At 48.9% G+C, this 19,428-nt stretch overlaps 1 protein-coding gene across 1 annotated transcript in view; it reads right to left on the reverse strand.

Moving 5' to 3' along the window:
• The window catches only part of Gli2 (GLI family zinc finger 2), a 227,026-nt gene that overhangs the window by 16,213 nt on the left and 191,385 nt on the right, over positions 1-19,428 (reverse strand). Inside the window, exons 6-8 of the mRNA XM_052200812.1 lie at positions 11,160-11,361; positions 10,046-10,253; positions 8,880-9,002 (exon numbers count right to left, since the gene is read on the reverse strand). Of these exons, the coding sequence (XP_052056772.1) occupies positions 8,880-9,002; positions 10,046-10,253; positions 11,160-11,361 (533 nt within the window). The remainder of the gene's footprint in view (positions 1-8,879; positions 9,003-10,045; positions 10,254-11,159; positions 11,362-19,428) is intronic.

Raw genomic sequence — 19,428 nt, forward strand, 5'->3', positions numbered from 1 at the left:
GTGTTTAACAGGTCTGCCAGGCATTCTGGGGCCCAAGCCAAGGCCAGAAGCGATGTCACAAAGACAGTTCACCCTTTTTCTTTTCTTTCTTTTTTAAAAAATTTTTAAAAAATTATTTTCTATATTCTTTGTTTACATTCCAAATGATTTTCCCTTTCCCGGTTCCCCCCTCCCCATAAGATCCATAAGCTCTCTTCCCTCTTCCCCGTTCCCCAATCACCCCCTCCCACTCCTCTGTCCTGGTAATCCCCTACAATGCTGCATCAAGCCCTTCCAGGACCAGGGCCCTCTCCTTCCTTCTTCTTGGGAATGATTTGATATGTGAGTTGTATCTTGGGTATTCAGAGCTTCTGGGCTAATATCTATTTATCAGTGACTGCATTCCATGTGTGTTCTTGAGTGAATGAGTTACCTCACTTAGGATGATATTTTCCAGTTCCAACCATTTGCCTAAGAATTTCATGAATTCATTGTTTTTAATTGCTGAGTAGTATACCATTGTGTAAATATACCACATTTTCTGTATCCATTCCTCCATTGAGGGACATCTGGGTTCTTTCAAGCTTCTGGCTATTATTAATAAGGCTGCTATGAACATAGTGGAGCATGTGTCCTTATTGCACGTGCGGAATCCTCTGGGTATATGCCTAGGAGTGGTATAGCTGGGTCCTCTGGAAGTGTCATGCCCAGTTTTCTGAGGAATGACCAGATTGATTTCCAGAGTGGTTTTACCAACTTGCATTCCCACCCGCAGTGGAGGAGTGTTCCTCTTTCTCCATATTCTTCCCAACACCTGCTGTCTCCTGAGTTTTTAATCTTAGCCATTCTGACTGGTGTGAGGTGAAATCTCAGGGTTTTTTTATTTGCATTTTTCTAATGACTAATGATGTTGAACATTTCTTAAGGTGCTTCTCAGCCATTGGAAGTTCTTCTGGTGAAAATTCTTTGTTTAGCTCTGTACCCCATTTTTGATAGGGTTATGTGGTTCTCTGGAGTCTAACTTGAGTTCTTTGTATATATTGGATATTAGCCCTCTGTCGGATGTAGGGTTGGTGAAGATCTTTTCCCAATTTGTTGTTTGCCATTTTGTCCTTTTCATAGTGTCCTTTGCCTTACAGAAACTTTATAATTTTATGAGGTCACATTTGTCAATTCTTTATCTTAGAGCATAAGCTATTGGTGTTCTGTTCAGGAACTTTTCCCCTGTGCGCATGTCCTCAAGGGTCTTCCTCAGTTTTTTTTTTTTTCCTATTAGTTTCAGTGTGTCTAGTTTTATGCAGAGGTCCTTGATCCACTTGGAGATGAGCTTAGTACAAGGAGATAAGAATGGATCAATTTGCATTCTTCTGCATGCTGACCTCCAGTTGAACCAGCACCATTTGTTGAAAAGGCTATCTTTTCTCCACAGGATGTTTTCAGCTCCTTTGTCGAAGATTAATTGACCATAGGTATGTGGGTTCATTTCTGGGTTTCAATCCTATTCCATTGATGTACCTGCCTGTCACTGTACCAATACCTTGCAGATTTTAACACTATTTCTCTGTAGTATTGCTTGAGGTCTGGGATACTGATTCACCCAGAAGTTCTTTTACTGTAGAGAAAATAGTTTTAGCTATCCTGGGTTTTTTGCTATTCCAGATGAATTTGAGAATTGCTCTTTCTGACTCTATGAAGAACTGAGTTGGGATTTTGATGGGGATTGCATTGAATTCATAGAATGAGTTGGGTAGTGTTTGTTCTGTTTCTATTTTGTGGAATAGTTTGAAGAGTATTGGTGTTAGGTCTTCTTTGAAGTTCTTATAGAATTCTGCACTAAAACCATCTGGTCCTGTGCTTTTTTTGGTTTGAAGACTTTCAATGACCACTTCTATTTCTTTAGAGGTTATGGGACTGTTTAGATGATATATTTAATTCTGATTTAATTTTGGTATTTGGTGTCTGTCTAGGAAATTGTTCATTTCCTCAAGATCTTCCAGTTGTGTTGAGTATAAGTTTTTACAGTAGGATCTGATGATTTTTTTAATTTCCTCAGTTTCTGTTGTTATATATCCCTTTTCATTCTAATTTTGTTAATTTGTATACTGTCTCTGTGTCCTCTGATTCTGGCTAAGGGTTTATTTATCTTGATAATTTTCCCAAAGAACCAGCTCCTGATTTTGTTGATTCTTTATATGGTTCTCTTTGTTTCTACTTCATTGATTTCAGCCCTGAGTTTGATGATTTCCCATCTTCTACTCCTCCTGGGTGAAATAGTTTCTTTTTGTTCCAGGGCTTTCAGGTGTGTCGTTAAGCTGCTAGTGTAAGCTCTCTCCATTTTCTTTTTGGAGGCACTCAGGGCTATGAGTTGTTCTCTTAGCGCTGCCTACCTTGTGTCCCTTAAATTTGGGTATATTGTGCCTTCATTTTCATTGAATTCTAAAAAGTCTTTGATTTCTTTATTTCTTCCTTGACCAAGGTATCATTGAGTAGAATATTGTTCAGCTTCCATGTTTATGTGGGCTTTCTGTTGTTTTTGTTGCTATTGAAGACCACTTTTACTCCATAGTGATCTGATAGGAGGCATGGGATTAGTTCGATCTTCTTATATTTGTTGAGGTCTGTCTTGTGACCAATTATATGGCTGATTTTGGAGAAGGTACCATGAGGTGCTGAGAAAAAGGTATATTCTTTTGCTTTAGGATGGAATGTTATATATATATGTTAAATCCAATTGGTCCAAAGATTCAATTAGTTTTATTCTGTCCCTGTTTAATTTCTGTTTTCCTGATCAGTCCATTGAGGAGAGTGGAGTATTGAAGTCACCCACAATTATTGTTTTAGGTGCAATGTGTGCTTTGAGCTTTAGTAAAGTTTCTTTTACGAATGAGGCTGCCCTTGCATTTGGACATAGATGTTCAGAATTGAGAGTTCTTCTTAGTGGATTTTTCCTTTGACCAGTAAGTAGTGTCCTTCCGTGACTCTTTTGATGACTTTAGGTTGAAAGTCAATTTTATCTGATATTAGAATGGCTACTCCAGCTTGTTTTCTGAGGCCATTTGCTTGTAAAATTGTTTTCCAGACTTTTACTCTGAGGTAGTGTTTGTCTTTGACACTGAGGTGTGTTTCCTGTAGGCAGCAAAGTGTAGGGTCCTGTTTGCTTATCCAATCTGTTAGTCTATGTCTTTATTGGGGAATTGAGTCTATTGATGTTAAGATATATTAAGGAATAGTGATTATTACTTCCTGTTATTTTTGATGTTATTTTTATGTTTGAGTGGTTATTTTCTTTTGGGTTTGATGAAAGAAGGTTACTATCTTGCTTTTTCCAGGGTGTAGTTTCCCTCCTTGTATTGGTGTTTTCCACCTATTATCCTTTGTAGGGCTGGGTTTGTGGAAAGATATTGTGTAAATTTGGTTTTATCATGGAATATCTTGGTTTCTCCATCTATGGTGATTGAGAGTTTTGCTGGGTATAGTAGTCTTGGCTGGCATTTGTGTTCTCTTAAAGTCTGCATGAGATCTCCCCAGGATCTTCTAGCTTTCATAGTCTCAGGTGAGAAGTCTGCTGTGATTCTGATAGGTCTTCCTTTATATGTTACTTGGCCTTTTTCTCTTACTGCCTTTAATATTCTTTCTTTGTTTAGTACATTTGGGGTTTTGATTATTATGTGACAGGAGGTATTTCTGTTCTGGTCTAGTCTGTTTGGAGTTCTATAGGCTTCTTGTATATTCATGGGCATCTCTCTCTTTAAGTTGGGAAAGTTTTCTTCCATAATTTTGTTGAAGATATTTGCTGGCCCTTTGAGTTGTAAATCTTCACTCTCATCTATACCTATAATCCTTAGGTTTGGTCTTCTCATTGTGTCCGGATTTCCTGGATGTTCTGGAATATAAGATTTTTGCATTTTGCATTTTCTTTGACTGTTGAGTCCAAGGTTTCTATGGTATCTTTGGCATCTGAGATTCTTTCTTCTGTCTCTTGTATTCTGTTGTTGATATTTGCATCTATGTCCCCTGATTTCTTCCCAAGGTTTTCTATCTCTAACGTTGTCTCCCTTTGTGATTTTTTAGTTGTTTCTACTTCTGTTTTTAGATCCTGAATGGTTTTGCTCAGTTCCTTCACTTGTGTTTTCTTGTAATTCTTTAAAAGATTTTTGTGTTTCCTCTTCTATGGCTTCTGCCTGTTGACCCAAGTTCTCCTGTATTTCTTTAAGTGATTTTTGCATTTCCTCTTTATTGGCTTCTATCTGTTGATCCATATTCTCCTGAATTTCTTTAAATGATTTTTGTGTTTCCCTTGTAAGGGCTTCTACCTTTTGATCCATTTTCTCCTGTATTTCTTTAAGAGATTTATTTATGTCCTTCTTGTGTTCCTCCAACAGCATCATGACCAGTGATTTTAAATCCAAATCTTGTTTTTCTGGTGTGTTGGGGTATCCAGGACTTGCTGTTGTTGGAGAACTGGGTTCAGATGCTACCATATTGCCTTGCCCTTTGCCATCTGGTTATCTCTGGCGTTAGTTGGTCCTGTTGCCACTGGCTGGTACTTGAACCTCTGTATGAGCCTGAAAGGCTATTTCCATACCACTGGATGACTGGGTTTCCCCTGGCACAGATTGCTAATGTGCTGCCCTACTCTTGGGTGCCATTGGAGCCCTGGTGTGTCTTGTCCCAAGCAATGTTATACTCGGGTTGTCTCTGTGAACCTGGTGCTCCCTGTCTGCTCTGTCAGGGAGCGAAGATGGTGGATGCTGCAACGACCTTTTTCAAGTGCTGATCAGTCTGCAGGGCAAACGTTCCCTGACAGGGCTGCCACACAGACGGCCCGCAGAACTTCCCAGGCCCTGTGTGCAGGCAGATCCTAACAGGCTGGGACCCAAGTGATGTTAGACTTGGGATATCTCTGTGTACCTGGCGTTGCCTGTCATGTTGGCATCCGGGAGCCAAGATGGCGGAGATCTTTTAAGTTTTTTTTTGAGACAGGGTTTCTCTGTGTAACCCTGGCTATCACATACCTCACTATATAGACCAGGCTGGCCTTGAACTCAGAGATTCTGCTTCTGCCTCCCAAATTGAGTGCTGAGATTAAAGGCGTATGCCACCTGGCCATGTTCAATTTCTTTTTAATAACAGCAAGAATATATCATGACTCTCCTAGGTTGGGGCTTTAGATCATGAGCATTTGCCTAACATACACAAGACACTGGGTTTAATCCCCTGTGCTGCAAAACAGGACAACAGACACAAGGAAGAGCTTCGGGGAAATAAGGACAGTGCTGGTTAACGGGGACAGGCTCTTACCAGGTTAAGGACTGAAGTGCCACCCTCGAACAAAAAGCTTGTCTCTGAACTCCAGCATTTCCCATGGCAGGCCACAGACACAGGCTCTCTCTGATATTGCTACACCTCTTCCAAAAGGGAGCCTGGGTTCACCATCGGGGACCCTCTGAACAAGCACCCTGGCTCTGCAGAGAACAATGCTGCTACTATGCTGACATAAGCAACCTCTGCACTGAGGTCAGTTGGAATGCCTCACTTCCGGGTATCCAGCAGCCAGAGGCTGTTGACATGAGGATATAGAGGAGGTCTCCTAGTGCCCACGGGGCAGCAGAAGAACATCTGGGATTATTTTCACTACATATACTGCCAGCCCAGCGGTGGGCTGCCCCAAGGCCAAGTCAAAATTCCTCCCAATTTGCAATTTGAGGGCTTCGGCAAAAAGCACCATTACCATTCTATCCTTTCTGTCAAATGGGAGGCAAGTGAACCACACGAGGAGCGACCTGGAGTCCGACTCTGAGGAAAGGCTTCTGCAGTGCCTGTGAGTGGGCTGGCCTCCTGTGCCCCATTCCTCACTTATCCGAGAGAGGGATTCATCTAGCTCTGACCTTGCCCTACTATGCTGCCAAGGCTGGCCTTAAATTCCCAGTCCTGCCTCCACCTCCAGGCTGGGATCCCAGGAACGTACCACCATGCCCAGCTTGCTTTCATGGTTTCTTTTTCTACATGTTACTGGTACACAAGAAGGTTACTGATTTCTGTGTTCATTCTGTATCCTGCCATTTTGCTGCAAGTGTGTTTTTAACTTGGAGGGTTTTACAGTGGAGTCTTTAGGGTCTCATCCTTGTAGAGGGTCAGGTCATCTGCACATAAGGATGTCCTGACCCCTCCCCTTCCTACTCGTACCCCCGGTATTCCCCTGTCACAATCTCATGCACTGACTGAAACTGTAAACATTACGTTGAACAAGCGTGGGGAACGCGGACACCCTTGTCTTCCTGATTATCATTTCATCTAGTATCATGTTGGATGAATGTGACAAACTAATCACAGTAAGGAAATTAATTAATCAATCTCAGAAAGACAAATACTGCATTCTGTCCCTCACTTGTGAGACCTTGATTTTATAGGTGCACAGTATCCTATCTGTGTAGGTGACATGAGAGTAGCAAGACCATCAAGGGGAGAGGGGGCTGGGCTAGGGGTGGGGTGACAATCAGAGGGTATAGGGAACTAGGATGTGGGGAGAATAGGCTTGAAATGCCTTAGGCACTTTTTTCTTTTGAGACAGGGTTTTTGCGCCACCACTGCCCCGCACTGGATGCACTTATACAAAACTGTTCTTATGCAATAGTTTTTGTGTGTATGCATGTGTGCATGCATGCATGTGTGTGTATGCATGTGTGCATGTGTGTGTGTGCATGCACGTGCGTGTGCGTTTGTTCAGGTACACTGTTGTACATGAAGTAAAGGCCAGAGGACAGCCTTAGCTATCATTCCTTAGTCACTGCCTACTTCGTTTTTATTGATACAGGGTTTTACAGAACCCAGACCTTGCTGATACAGCAAGACTGGTTGACCAGCAAGCTCCAGTGGTCCACCTGTCTCTGCCTCCCCAATTCTGAGATTCTAGGTACACGTCACTGTGTCCAGCTGGCTAGGGATTCAAACTCAGGTCCTCACACTTGTATGTCAAGCACTTTACTGCCTGAATCATCGTCCCAGCCCCCTGTGAAAGTCCTTCCTTCCTTCCTCCCTTCCTTCCTAAGTGGTGTGGAAACAGGGCAAGAAGGCCTCTGGGTGGCTTTCCTAGGGTGTAGGGCAGTAACAAGACCCCACCCATGGATGGTGAGACTCCAAGGTTCTCAGCCAGCACCCATCCTGGTTCCCCTCCCGGTCCTCCACATTCCTGCATGTTTATCTTCTTGGATATGTGCTGTTCCCATCAATTTCAGCACACACCCCTCCCTGTGACGGCCAGCCTCGTGGAAACTATGCATCATGTTCAGACTAGTGCGGGTGTCAGTGAGGGGAGAAGAATTTGTCATCAGCCCCTCTGTTTGCCTGACAATAAGAGGACCTAATATTTCATGAAAATTAAGTGCCTAGAGCATGCCTGATAGTTTACAGTCTTGATAAAGGATAGGCCAGCAGATGCCGGGAGCCAGGGACCAGAGGAAGGCTTGAGCATCCTTGTTGAGTGTGAATTGTGGACTAACAGATGGAGACTATGCCACTGTGAGGGCTTAGGGCTGGGAGGCTTAAAGCCAAGGTCAGTAGCGGCTAAGCCTTTCACATGCCACCCCTGCTCCGTGTCCTCCTAGGAACAGAGCGAGTAGTAGGGTCTCCAAGGGGCCCTCCATAGAGGCTGGACCCGGTCAGGCTGGCCCCATCCCAACCAGGAGCTATCCTTCCTTCCACCTGAAGTGACCCAGAAGCTGGCATTTAACTTTCTCAAGTCCCTTTACCCAGGAAGCACCAGTACTAAAGGATATAGTGTGTGCAGTGGGCTCCAGGAAAGGGGACAGCCTTGAGAACCAGAGCCACTCAGGGGACATGAGGAGCTCAGACTCAAGGCTGAGGCTGTGAGGATCTGGGCATAACTGAAGTCTGAAGGAAGTAAAAGGGAAGAAAATGCTAGTATTCATTAATTAATTCAGTCATACATGTAGTAAGATGGAAGGGTAGAACCTCTGTTCATTCACTTATTCATTTATATTTGATAAAAATGATATATATGCTGAGTGCTGAGGCAAGGGGAACTGTGCAGGATATCTGTGAGCTCACCCACACTGACTTTCTAAGTTCTGCAGATGGCCATCAATCCACTTGCCCATTCCATTTTACATCCACCCACCCATCCATCCATCCACCCCCCACCCACCCATCCACCCATCCTTCCATCCATCTATCCATCCATCCATCTATCCACCCACCCATCCACCTATCCTTCCATCCATCCATCCATTTACCCACCCACCCACCCATCCACCCATCATTCCATCCATCCATCCATTTACCCACCCACCCATCCACCCACCCACCCATCCTTCCATCCATCCATCCATTTACCCACCCACCCATCCACCCACCCACCCATCCACCCACCCACCCATCCATCCATCCTTCTATCCATCCATCCATCTACCCATCCACCCACCCATCCATCTATCCATCCATCCATCCATCCACCCACCCACCCACCCATCCATTTATCCATCCATCCACCCATCCATCCACCCATCCATCCACCCATCCATCCACCCATCCATCCATCCATCTATCCATCCATCCATCCACCCACCCACCCACCCATCCATCTATCCATCCATCCATCCATCCACCCACCCACCCACCCATCCATCCATCCATCCATCCATCCATCCACCCACCCACCCACCCATCCATTTATCCATCCATCCACCCATCCATCCATCCATCCATCCATCCATCCATCCATCCATCCACCCATCCATCCATCCTTGTATGAATGTACACATCCATTCAACCATCCACTGCTCCCTCCTCCCCCATTCGTTAACCACTAGGAGCTCAACAGCCAAACCAGGAGATCCAGCCTGGTCCCAGCCCAAGGGCAGCAGCAGTGAGCAGCAGGTTACCTGTGTCAGACCAAGCGGGGATGCAGGCCGCAAGCCCTCAGCCTCCGTCTTGACCTTGCTCCTCTTATGAATGGTGATGGGGTTCACGGTGCTGCTCACAGCTGACTCACTGTTCTGCTTGTTCTGCGGGAGATGGCAGAGGACAGTCTGTCACGTAGGCACAAGGCAGAGGACCCCCCCCAAATTCTATGGGCTATGGCTCTACAGTTCACTCACATAGACTGTCATCTATGTGTGTGTGTAAACATATCCATGCATGTGGAGTACGTGGTATATTTGTGTGCATGTGCACGCACATATGTAGAGATAGGAGGTTCCTCTCAAGTGTGTTCCTTGGTCACCCCCCACTTTGTCTTTTTGAGGGTCTCTCACTGGGACCTGGGACTCGCCAATTAGGCTAAGCTGGCTGGCCTGTAAGCCCAGAGATCCACCTGTCTCCACCTCCTTAGAGCTTTGATTACAAGAATGCATCACCACGCCTGTTTTTTGTTTTTTTTTTAACTTCCTTATTTCTTGAGACAGGGCCTTTCAGTGTAGCCCTGGCTGCTCTGGAATTTACTATGTAGACCAGGCTTGCCTTGTACTCAGAAACTGGCCTGCCTCTGCCTTTTGAGTGCTGGGATTAAAGGCATGGGTCCACATTGCCTGGCAATGCCTTGCCTTTAGAATATGGGTGCTGGGGATTGAACTCAGGTTCTCAAGTTTGCAAAACAGCTCTCCAGCCACTGACTTATCTCCCTAGCATTTCCTCCCTTCTGTATTTTGAAACATCAAAAACTAAATCTCTTAGATTGGTCCTCCAAGCAGGGCCAGCAGAGACAGGAGTGAGGGGTTGGGGCTGGGGGTGAGGGGTAGGGGAAAGGGAAGATGTCTTGTTTCTCATGATGTATGCAGTGTCTCTCCATGCAGGACCCCTGCATTAGAGGCTTTCTCCATCCCTTTCGCTTTTCGGACAGAAGACAGAACTGAGTGACTGGGAGCTTACCATGGGCTCAGCCCAGGGCTTCTGGCCCAGTTTAAGGCCCTTGCCGTCATGTGATCTCTGTCCTAAAAGCAACCAATCAGCCAGGCTGAAGTGCAGAGATCTCTACCAGCTCCCCGCATGAACCGCCCTTGGGGGCGCGGTGAGCAGTGAGGACCCACCCCAGTTCCCCGCCCCCACCTACCTGGTTGGCATCATTTAGGGAGTTGCTGCTGAGCTGGGTAGGCATGGTGCTGATAGAGGTGAGGGTCATGGGCTGCTGGGCCAGGAAGGTGGGCGAAGGCTGGATCAGGGGTGGTGTGTGTCCAAAGGCTGAGCCCAGGCCCCGCTGCTGGCTCAGGATCTGCTGGTAGGCCACGGGGTTGATGGGGTGGGGGAAAGTGAAGGCCGGACTGCAATGGAGAACAGGAGGGACAGGGGAAGGAGTGGGTTCACCGTCAAACCGACATCCGTGGCTAATCTTGCCATGACAATGGGCGTCCTTACTTAGCCTCGCTGTCCACACCTAGCTCCTTGAGTACAACCTTGAGCTTGCAGGGCTCTCCCGCCTCCACCTCCATCTTCCCACAAGAGTGCTGGACTCTGGATACTTGTGCTAAGTGCCTGGCCACTGACGTGGGTTCTGAGGATTCAAACTCAGGTCCTTCTACCCGCTACATCATCTCCCCAGCTCCCAAGGAGGCCACTTTCAACTTTGGCTACGTCTCACATCACGACAGAGCTCCTAGTGGCAGACTTACTCCATAAGGATGTACTCTGGTGTTGGTGTGAACGCCCTGTGTCACGATTGCTTTGTTGTTGCTCTTTTTGTTTTTGTTTTTGTTTTTGTTTTTCGAGACAGGATTTCTCTGTGTAGCCCTGGCTGTCCTGGAACTCACTCTGTAGACCAGGCTGGCCTTGAACTCAGAAATCCACCTGCCTCTGCCTCCCATAGTGCAGGGATTACAGGCGTGTGCCACCACCGCCCCGTAGCCCAGGCTGTCCTCAAACTCATTAGGTGCTGTGATCACTGGAATTAGCCACCATGCCTGATTTTATACAGTGCTAGGAACGGATCCCAGAACTTTGTGCATCCCAGTCAAGACCCTACCCAAGATCCCAGAACTTCGTGCATCCCAGTCCAGACCCTACCCAAGAGCCACATGCCAGCCTCACTATTGCTTCTGAACTATCAATAAGTTACTGACATGTTGAGACACTAGTATCAGGTTCTGTATTCTCCAGTATAAGGGGTCACCCTGCCATGTGGCCCAGGCCCAGCTCCCAGGTCTTAGCCCCTGCTTGGTCTTGTGACTCACCTAAGGGCACCGGCCGACAGATGCCCATAAGAACCACTGGCTGCTGAGCTGCTCCTGGAATTGTTGATGTAAGCTACCAGCGAGTTGGGAGAGGTCCGGATCATGCGCTGCAGGTCGAGGCTGGCATCTGAGAGCGGGGAGATGGACAGAGCCCGCTTGCGGCTCAGTCGCGGGGTCACGCGTGGACTGGAGAATCGTGATGCTGTGAGACAACCAATGAAAAGCATGTTAGTATCACAGATGCCACACCCACAACATGAATATTCATGATTTCTCCCTGCCTTGGTGTGGCGGTGACGCCCATTTTCATAAATGCAGATAATCCCACTAAGAGCAGACTGGACAGGGTCAGTGAGCTTTGTTGCAGCTGGGATCACACCAGAAACAGCTCCCCCAGCCTGGCAGGGGGCGTGTTCACACCTGACCCCCCACAGGAAACTTGCTAAGCAGAGACCTGGATAGCTGCACCACACTCTTAGTGTGATGTCAGGCTCCTGGCTGACCCCCCAGACCCTTACTGAAAAGGATACGATGAGAGACCAGGGAGGCAGACAAGGAGCAGCAGGGCGAGGCCACGTGACACACAGACGTGCTCACACTTGGAGACCCTCAGGTCTGGGCTACTGAATGGTGGGAACGTGTTGCCTTAAAGGTATACACCTCATGAATGTGCATTCATGTAACCCTGCACGTAGGCACACACACACAAATGCACTGTAAATGACTATTCTTGGTTGTCAGCTTGACTATCTCTGGAACGAGCTACAGTCCAGAACCAGACAGCACACCTGTGATCCAGATCTTGAGGCTGGAAGACACAAGTTTCTGACCTGGAGATCCTGGCATGGAGCTCTTGAGGCACAGTGGCCATGAAAAGCTTAGGCCCAGGCAAGGTGGTGCACGCCTTTAATCCAAGGATACTGAGTCAAGGAGATCTCTGAGTTCAAGGTCAGCCTGGGACAAAGCAAGTCCCAAATCCAGGCGTGGTGGTACACACCCTTAATCAGGGCCACAACTTCTGCTGGAGGCCGACATAAGGGCATTGGAAAGGAAGAGTCGCTCTTGTCGCCTGCTTGTACTAATTGCCAGCACATCTGCTGGAACCTGCTTCTACAGAAGACCAGCTGAAGCCACTAGCCTCATAGGACTGAGTAACTATGAGATTCTTGGACTTCCCGTCCACAGCTGGCCATTGTTGGGTTAGGTGGACTACAGACTAAAAGCCATCACAATAAACTGCCTCAATATAGAGACATTCCATAAGTTCTGTGACTCTAGAGAACCCTGACTAATTCATGCACACACACACACACACACACACACACACACACACACACACACGTGCGCACACAGACACTGCTCTTTCCCCCATCACCCTCACCCCCCAAGAGGAATCTAAAGGATCTCTCCTTTAGACAACAGTGTCCTAGGAGTGGTCTGACATCTAGCCTAAAGCTTCCTCACTGTTGCGGCCCACACTTCATGATCTTACAGTAGCCGCACCCTTCAGGGCTGCCGTAGATATGAAGTCAGGTGCTGGGCAGCCTGAACCATAGCACATGAATGCTGGGGTGTGTCTTTGCCTCTAGAAACCTGCAAGGAGCCAATGCTTCCCAGCCTTGCTGGCCTCCTCTGGACCCCCTAGGCCTTCATATACTTGTGCTGGCTGGAGACACTGCCTGTAAGCAGTCCTGGTCCTGTCCAGATGCTGGGCAGGATATCATGTAGACTTCCCCAGCCTCCCTCCAATGCAGGCCGAACTGTGCACTTGCTGTGAAGTCATACAGAGCTCCGAGGATGGCGCCTATGACCCTGCCCACATGTCTGGGTGAGAAGTCTGCTTCTCGAGGCTTCTTCGAGGGTACAGATGGGCAGAGCTGGCCTGCGGTTTAGGATAAAGGAAAGGCCTGAAGTCTAGGAAAGATGACTGAGCCCTGACATTGGGCCACAGCACTTTCCCCGACAGGCCTCCACTTGGGCACTCTCTGAGCACCTCAGTTTCGTGTCTTGATAATCCTTATCTCAAAGAAAGAAAGATGCTAAAACAGGGGGTCCTCCTACAGACTCCATGTTATAACATGAGGGGACGGCTCCTACAGACTCCATGGTATGAAATGAGGGGGTATGAAGACTATAGCATCCACTAAAGCATGACTTATCCAAGCTTTCGGCATACATATTTTCTTTGGGTATGTGCATTTATGTGTATGCTTGTGTGCATGCATGCACATGTAGAGGCCAGAAGACATTCCCAGGAGGCGTTCCTCAGGAGCCGTCCGCCTCCTTGTTTAGACAGGGTCTCTTGCTCAGATAGAACTCACAGAGGAAGCTAGGCTGGGTGGCCACTGAGTCCGGGGGACTCACCTATCTCCACCTCCCCAGTGGGGCACCCCGGCACACCATGTTTTCCCCAGGGATCCTAGGGAACTCAGGGCCCCAGGCTTGCAAGGCAAGCACTTTCTTGAGTGAGCTATCACCACAGCCCATCGTCATATATTTTTCAAGACGAGATTTTGCTGCTAACACTCTGACTCCCACCCTCTCGGGTGCCCCTAACAAGAGGAAGCAGGCTCAAGCTGACAGTAGTATTCATCTCCGTTATTCCTGGCCCTCGAGGGAAATGTGTTTATTAACGCGCCTCTTCCCTTGATAAATCACTAAATAGGAAGAAAAGCCTGGCACTCATTTCCTGTGCTTTTCCTGTGATTTATGTTTGGGGACTCGAGCATTCACAGACGCCATCCATCTGTGGTTGCTGCCGGTCCTAACGCTGGCCACCGAGTGACCGGCCACTTGCCTGTCATCCCTCAGAGGATGCCTGATGTGGCCTGTTCCTCCTACCTATCTCTGACTCCGTCTCATCAGTTAGTTCTCCCTCTCCTCCCATCTCCTCTCCTCCCCACCATCCTCCCCCCTTCCCTCTGCTCTCCCTTCCTACCCTCCCCTCCGTCCTCCCTTCCACTCCCTCCTCCCAGGTCTCTTTGGCCTGGTCACACTGATTCAGCTAGGCTGGTTCATCTCCAAGCTTACAGGGATTCTCCTGAATCTGCCTTCTACCACAGGGTGCGGGTCACCTTCCCCACACAGGTGCAGGTCACCCTCCTGATTTCCACGTGGCTTCTGGGAATTTAAACTCCTGTCCTCATGCTTTCAAGGCTAAGCCCTTTAGGAATGGGCCAAATCTTCCTCACCTTACCCCACTTTCCTTTCCTTTTTTTGAGACAGGACGTGATGTACCTAGGGCAGCCTGGAGCTCCTGACTCTTCCGCGTACACCTTCCCAGCGCTGAGATTACAGGTGTAATAACTGCACTGGCCCCAGGTCTTTTCTACTCTCACTCTCAGACTGTGCTCTGAGGGACTTAGCCCAAGTATTTTACCCATCTATACTTCACTGGTTCAAGCCCCCAACCTCCTCATGGGGGAGGCCTCGGAGCTGGGGACTTAGAGGACAGTGACCCTGTTTTTGGTCATGTCCCAAGGGCAGAGAAAGCCAAGGCCTGGGCTCTGAGTTCCGTAACTGAGGAAGCAGAATGTATCCTGGTCAACTCAGTTCACCCAAGGGCCTCTCTCACCCAGCTCACTCCCAGCCTGTGTTCGGCAGTCTGTGGGAACCATGGTCGTTCTCCTCAGCCTCAGTCCCAGGCTAGGCCTGGATTCCTGCCTGAAGCAGTCCCCCGAGGCCCCAGCGATGTCTGCCTCTTTCCTGTGAGATCAATGCCATCGGTTTCCGAGCCTTCCCACCCTGCATAAAGAATGAGCATCAGGATGGAGGTGACATCCAAGGCACATTAGTGTCAATATGACAATAAAGCACACAGCTGGGAGGAGCTATAGGGCCGTGAGCAGACAGTACTTCAATCAGAACATTTCAATCTTCTCAGGAGGGGTGGGGAGGACAGGCTGTGGCTGCTGGGGCCCGGCAGTTACACTGCAGCAGCCTAGCTCAAGAATGTCCCATGCTAGGGGCTGGTGACAAGCAGTAAACTCCTTGCTCTCCACAGAGCCACCAGCACAGGAGTGGATGACCTTGGATTTCTGACTGGGTCTGCTGTCTTCGGGGTGGCTCAGCTTCCTGCTGAAAATCAGGCAAGAGAAGAAAGGCGTCGTTGGAGAAGCAAGCCTGTACCGGAGCCTCAGGTCTCTATCCCTACACTCCTTCTGACCCAGGGTGAATGGTGGCACAGGTGTCTGGACCTGTCCGAGGCCTTACTGTCTTTCTAACCCATCTAATGTGTCCCATAGGAGGGCTGTGTCTCCTGTCCCAAAGTTCAGGAGACACTATTGTGGTTCTCAGACAGAGACATCCCCTTCTGTTATAGTTAAGTTTGCCCCTTTTGGGGGAAAAAGGAAGTTTTGGGATGGGGATATGGCCCACTTGGTTGAGTACTTGTCTATCAGGTGTGAGGCCCTGGCCTCCATACCCAGCAACACGTAGGCCTGTAATTTTAGCACTTGAGAAGTAGAGGCAGGGGGATCAGAAATCTAAGATCATCCTCAGCTACATAGTGAGTTCAAGTCTAGCCTTAATGACATGAGTCCCTATCTAAAAAAAAAAAAAAGTTCTATTTTGTGATGGTTTGTGTGTGCTCATCCCAGGGAGTGGCACTATTAGGAGGTGTGGCCTTGTTGGAGTAGGTGTGACACTGTGGGTGTGGGCTTTAAGACCCTCATCCTGGCTGCTTGGAAGCCAGTCTTCTCCTAGCAGCCTTCAGATGAGGAGGTAGAACTCTCAGCTCCTCCTGCACCATGCCTGCCTGGACACTCCCGCCTTGATGATAATGGACTATACTCTGAACCTGTAAGCCAGCCCCAATTAAATGTTGTCCTTAGAAGAGGAGCCTTGGTCACGGTGTCTCTTCACAGCAGTAAAACCCTAACTAAGACACATTTTAAGAACCATTCATTTAATCCCCGAAGTCAAGTCAGTTATGAACGCTAACGCACTGCTGTGCACCGGGTCCCTCACTCACGTAAACCACTATCGTTGAGTCGGAGAGAAGGATCTGAGGGCCTCGCCCGCCAGCCTTCCGCTCCGCTGCCTCACTTTTGGCAGATCCTACCTCTAATGGACATACAAAGCCTTTGGAACGTTCTCTTCTCCGCTGGGTGTCCGTCTCCAGACATGAAGGCAAATGCTGAGAGAGGAGGCAGTCAGAGGTCAGGTCAGGTCAGGTCAGGTCAGGACTTGCATCGGAGTGCTTACCAAAAAGGCACCTGGTGCCTGGCCATTCAGTCGGAGAACTTGATGTGGTATTCAGCTTCTTGCTTAGTGCCTAGAACCTGGACTGGCATTTACTTGTGAGTGTGTGTGTGTGTGTGTGTGTGTGTGTGTGTGTGTGTTGTGAACTTGACACAAACTAGACTCTTCTGGGAAGAAGAAACCTCAGTAGGCAAGCCCGTGGCAGCGTTTTCTTGAGTGATGACTGATGACTGATGTGAAGGCTCAGATCACTGCGGCTGGTGCCACCTCTTGGCAGGTGGTCCTGGGTTGTATAAAAAAGCAAACTGAGCGAGCCACGGGGAGTGAGTCAGCCAGTCAGTGTTCCCTTGGCCTCTGCTTCAGTTCTTGCCACCAGGATCCTGCCTTGAGCTGCAACATGGCTTCCTTCAGTGATGGACTGTCCCCTGGACATTGTAAAATGAAATAAATCCTGTCTCCTGCAAGTCGGTTTTGATCAGTGCTTTATCACAGCTGCAATGAAACCTAACTAGACCACATGCTGAGTAAGCAGGCAGTGAATGAGTACACGCGACATTTCTTCTGTCAGAGTATTGAGCAAAAGGGAACTCGGTTAAAAAAAAAAGATCTAAGTTTTTCATCTTGAAGCATCCTATGGGGGTGGGCTGCAGGGAATACAGCGGTGGGCAGGGGCTTCCCTGGGTCACGTGATCCACTTAGGCGGAGAAGGGGGAAGCGGCAATGCCCCGCAGGCAGGTTGGGTAGGGCCCAGCCATATTTAGCATATGTTTCTTTCCCAGAAACACAGCGGATTGGGTATCTGCACGGGCACCTAAACTGGGTGGAAACGCACCAAATACTTTTAAAAATCTGAAGTCAAGTGTGAAGCTGTGCCTTCCATTGGTTTGGAAGGAGCTGGGGTAGATCTGAGGTGGCTGAGGGTGGCACTTGCTGTCAAGTCTGATGACCTGAGTTCCATTCCCCCATCCCACGTGGTGTAAGGAGAAAACCAGTTCCCATACAGGCACAACAAATAAATAAAATATAGAACTTAAGAAAGAAGAAAGAAAAGTCTTGGGCTAGCTCAGTGGTGAAGTAATCACACACAGCGTGTGAACACAGCGTGTGAACACAGCGTGTGAGAGACCCTAGGTTCCAACCTGAGAGACAAATAAAACAGCAAGTCTGCCTGGAAAACTGCTGAGAAGTGTCAACAGGAAAAAGAGAGGGCATTGGTAGGGTATTGGTATGGTTTTCTTGGGATTATAAAACAAGTCCTCAGTCCTCCCTGGTCGGTCACGGTCACCACCTGCCATCCCAGTCCTGCTCAGGTGTCTGGGAATCTGCTGATCTGAATACAGAAGTGGAGAGAGGAGTGGCTTTGTATTCCATGGCCCGTGAACTCCTCCTGCCCAGGGCCTTCCTGGTTCTCAGACAGGTGAGGCCCATGTTGGATGTTCTGGGGACGTTCTGTCCCCAGTCCCCACCCATAGCTGCTATCAGCTCTCCTGACTGCCCCAGTGGGTTTCTGGTCTAATTAGCTTGCGCCTTTTTTTCTCCGTGGTCTCCTGTGTTGGCCACTCCTGACACATCCGGTCTTACAGGCTGTGAGCCACCCGGTCTAGCAACAGAACTGGATGGTAGGTGAAAGAAATCCAGGTCGGCTAGAACTGGTGCCTGGAATTCCGATGGTGCCTCAGGTGCCCAGCACTTGATGCCCATGATGCCTTTGGTGCTGCACAGCCTTCAAGCCCCCAGGCCTGGCAGACGGGCAGACGGGCAGAGCAGGAAGCATCAGGGCATCTGCTCTGGGAGCTGGCAATGGGGCTGCCAGAAGAAGACGTTCATTCTAAAGAGACACCTGTGTCCATCCTATTAGTTAACTGACAATGGACTCTAAACAAACAAACAAACAAACAAACAATAGAATTTCCCCCAGGAGAAGGGGGAGGGGAGGAAAGGGCTGAAACCTGGTGCTGCCGGAGGGGGAGCTTGTTCTAAGAGATTTCACACAGTTCTGATGATAACTTGCCAGGCCACTTTGCAGGGAAGATTTGATGGCTAGACCACACCTTGACCAGGACTGCTTAGCCACGTATACCTCTTGCCTTCCATGTAAACTTAAACACGAAGCCCTCTGTTCCTCTTCCGCACGTGGCCACCGTGACTAACCCCGGCCTCCGCTTTCCACTCCGTCCGCTCTGTTTAACTGGCCTTCTGAGGATGGGCTGCTGAGCCCGGCTTGTTACTGCTGCCAGGGCCCAGGCTCTGACCCTAAGACTCTGGAAACAACAGTGCGAGGGAGAGAGAGGACAAGCCACGCCCAGCATGCCCAGGGACAATGGACCGGGTGTGTGGTGTGTGTGTGTGTGTGTGTGTGTGTGTAAAGAGGATGTGCTGCCCAGAGTGGTCCATGGCCTGGGATGAAGCACGAGGTGATACAAGCAAGTCATGGCGATCGGGGCAGATTTGAGAGGTAACGAGACACCGGAAGTGAGAGGTCACACCAGCATTAGTTGAGCACCCAGGGTAGACAGGGCAGACTGCATTTCCCTCCGCCCCACCTTTACTGCCTTCACCTCCAGTCAGCCTCCTGTACCCTATGTCTCCTTCACTATCCTCTCTACGCTGTGCTATCCGAGGAGGTGGGAAACACCAGGAGACGGATTAGGTCCGCTCTGCTGTCTCCCCGTCAGTTATCACCCTGACCCCCTCTGCACCCGGCCCTGCTGCTCTCTGCCGAATCCAGTCCCAGCTGCCTAGCTGCCTTCTAGAGAGTAGAGCTCAGGAACTGGCAACGGATGGTGGGCCCGGCTAGAGCAAGGTTTGGAACCCCACCCAGAGGCCCGGGGACTTGTCCTGAGCAAGGCCCCAAGTCCAGCCATAGGAGCAGCGCTCGCAGTCATTCCTCTCTCTGTGACATGCATGGCACTGCACAGAGTTGCATGTCTGTCAGGCGCTCAGGAGAGCTGTCACAGTGTGACTCCTATCTGCCCAGTTCGGCCTCTCCTGCTGCGTATGCCACCTGCTCAGCTTGGGCCCCTAGCCATGGCATCAACAAGTCCGTCCACTTGCCAGGGACATCCAC

The sequence above is a fragment of the Apodemus sylvaticus genome, chromosome 12 (genome assembly GCF_947179515.1).
Source record: "Apodemus sylvaticus chromosome 12, mApoSyl1.1, whole genome shotgun sequence".
Classification (NCBI taxonomy): domain Eukaryota; kingdom Metazoa; phylum Chordata; class Mammalia; order Rodentia; family Muridae; genus Apodemus; species Apodemus sylvaticus.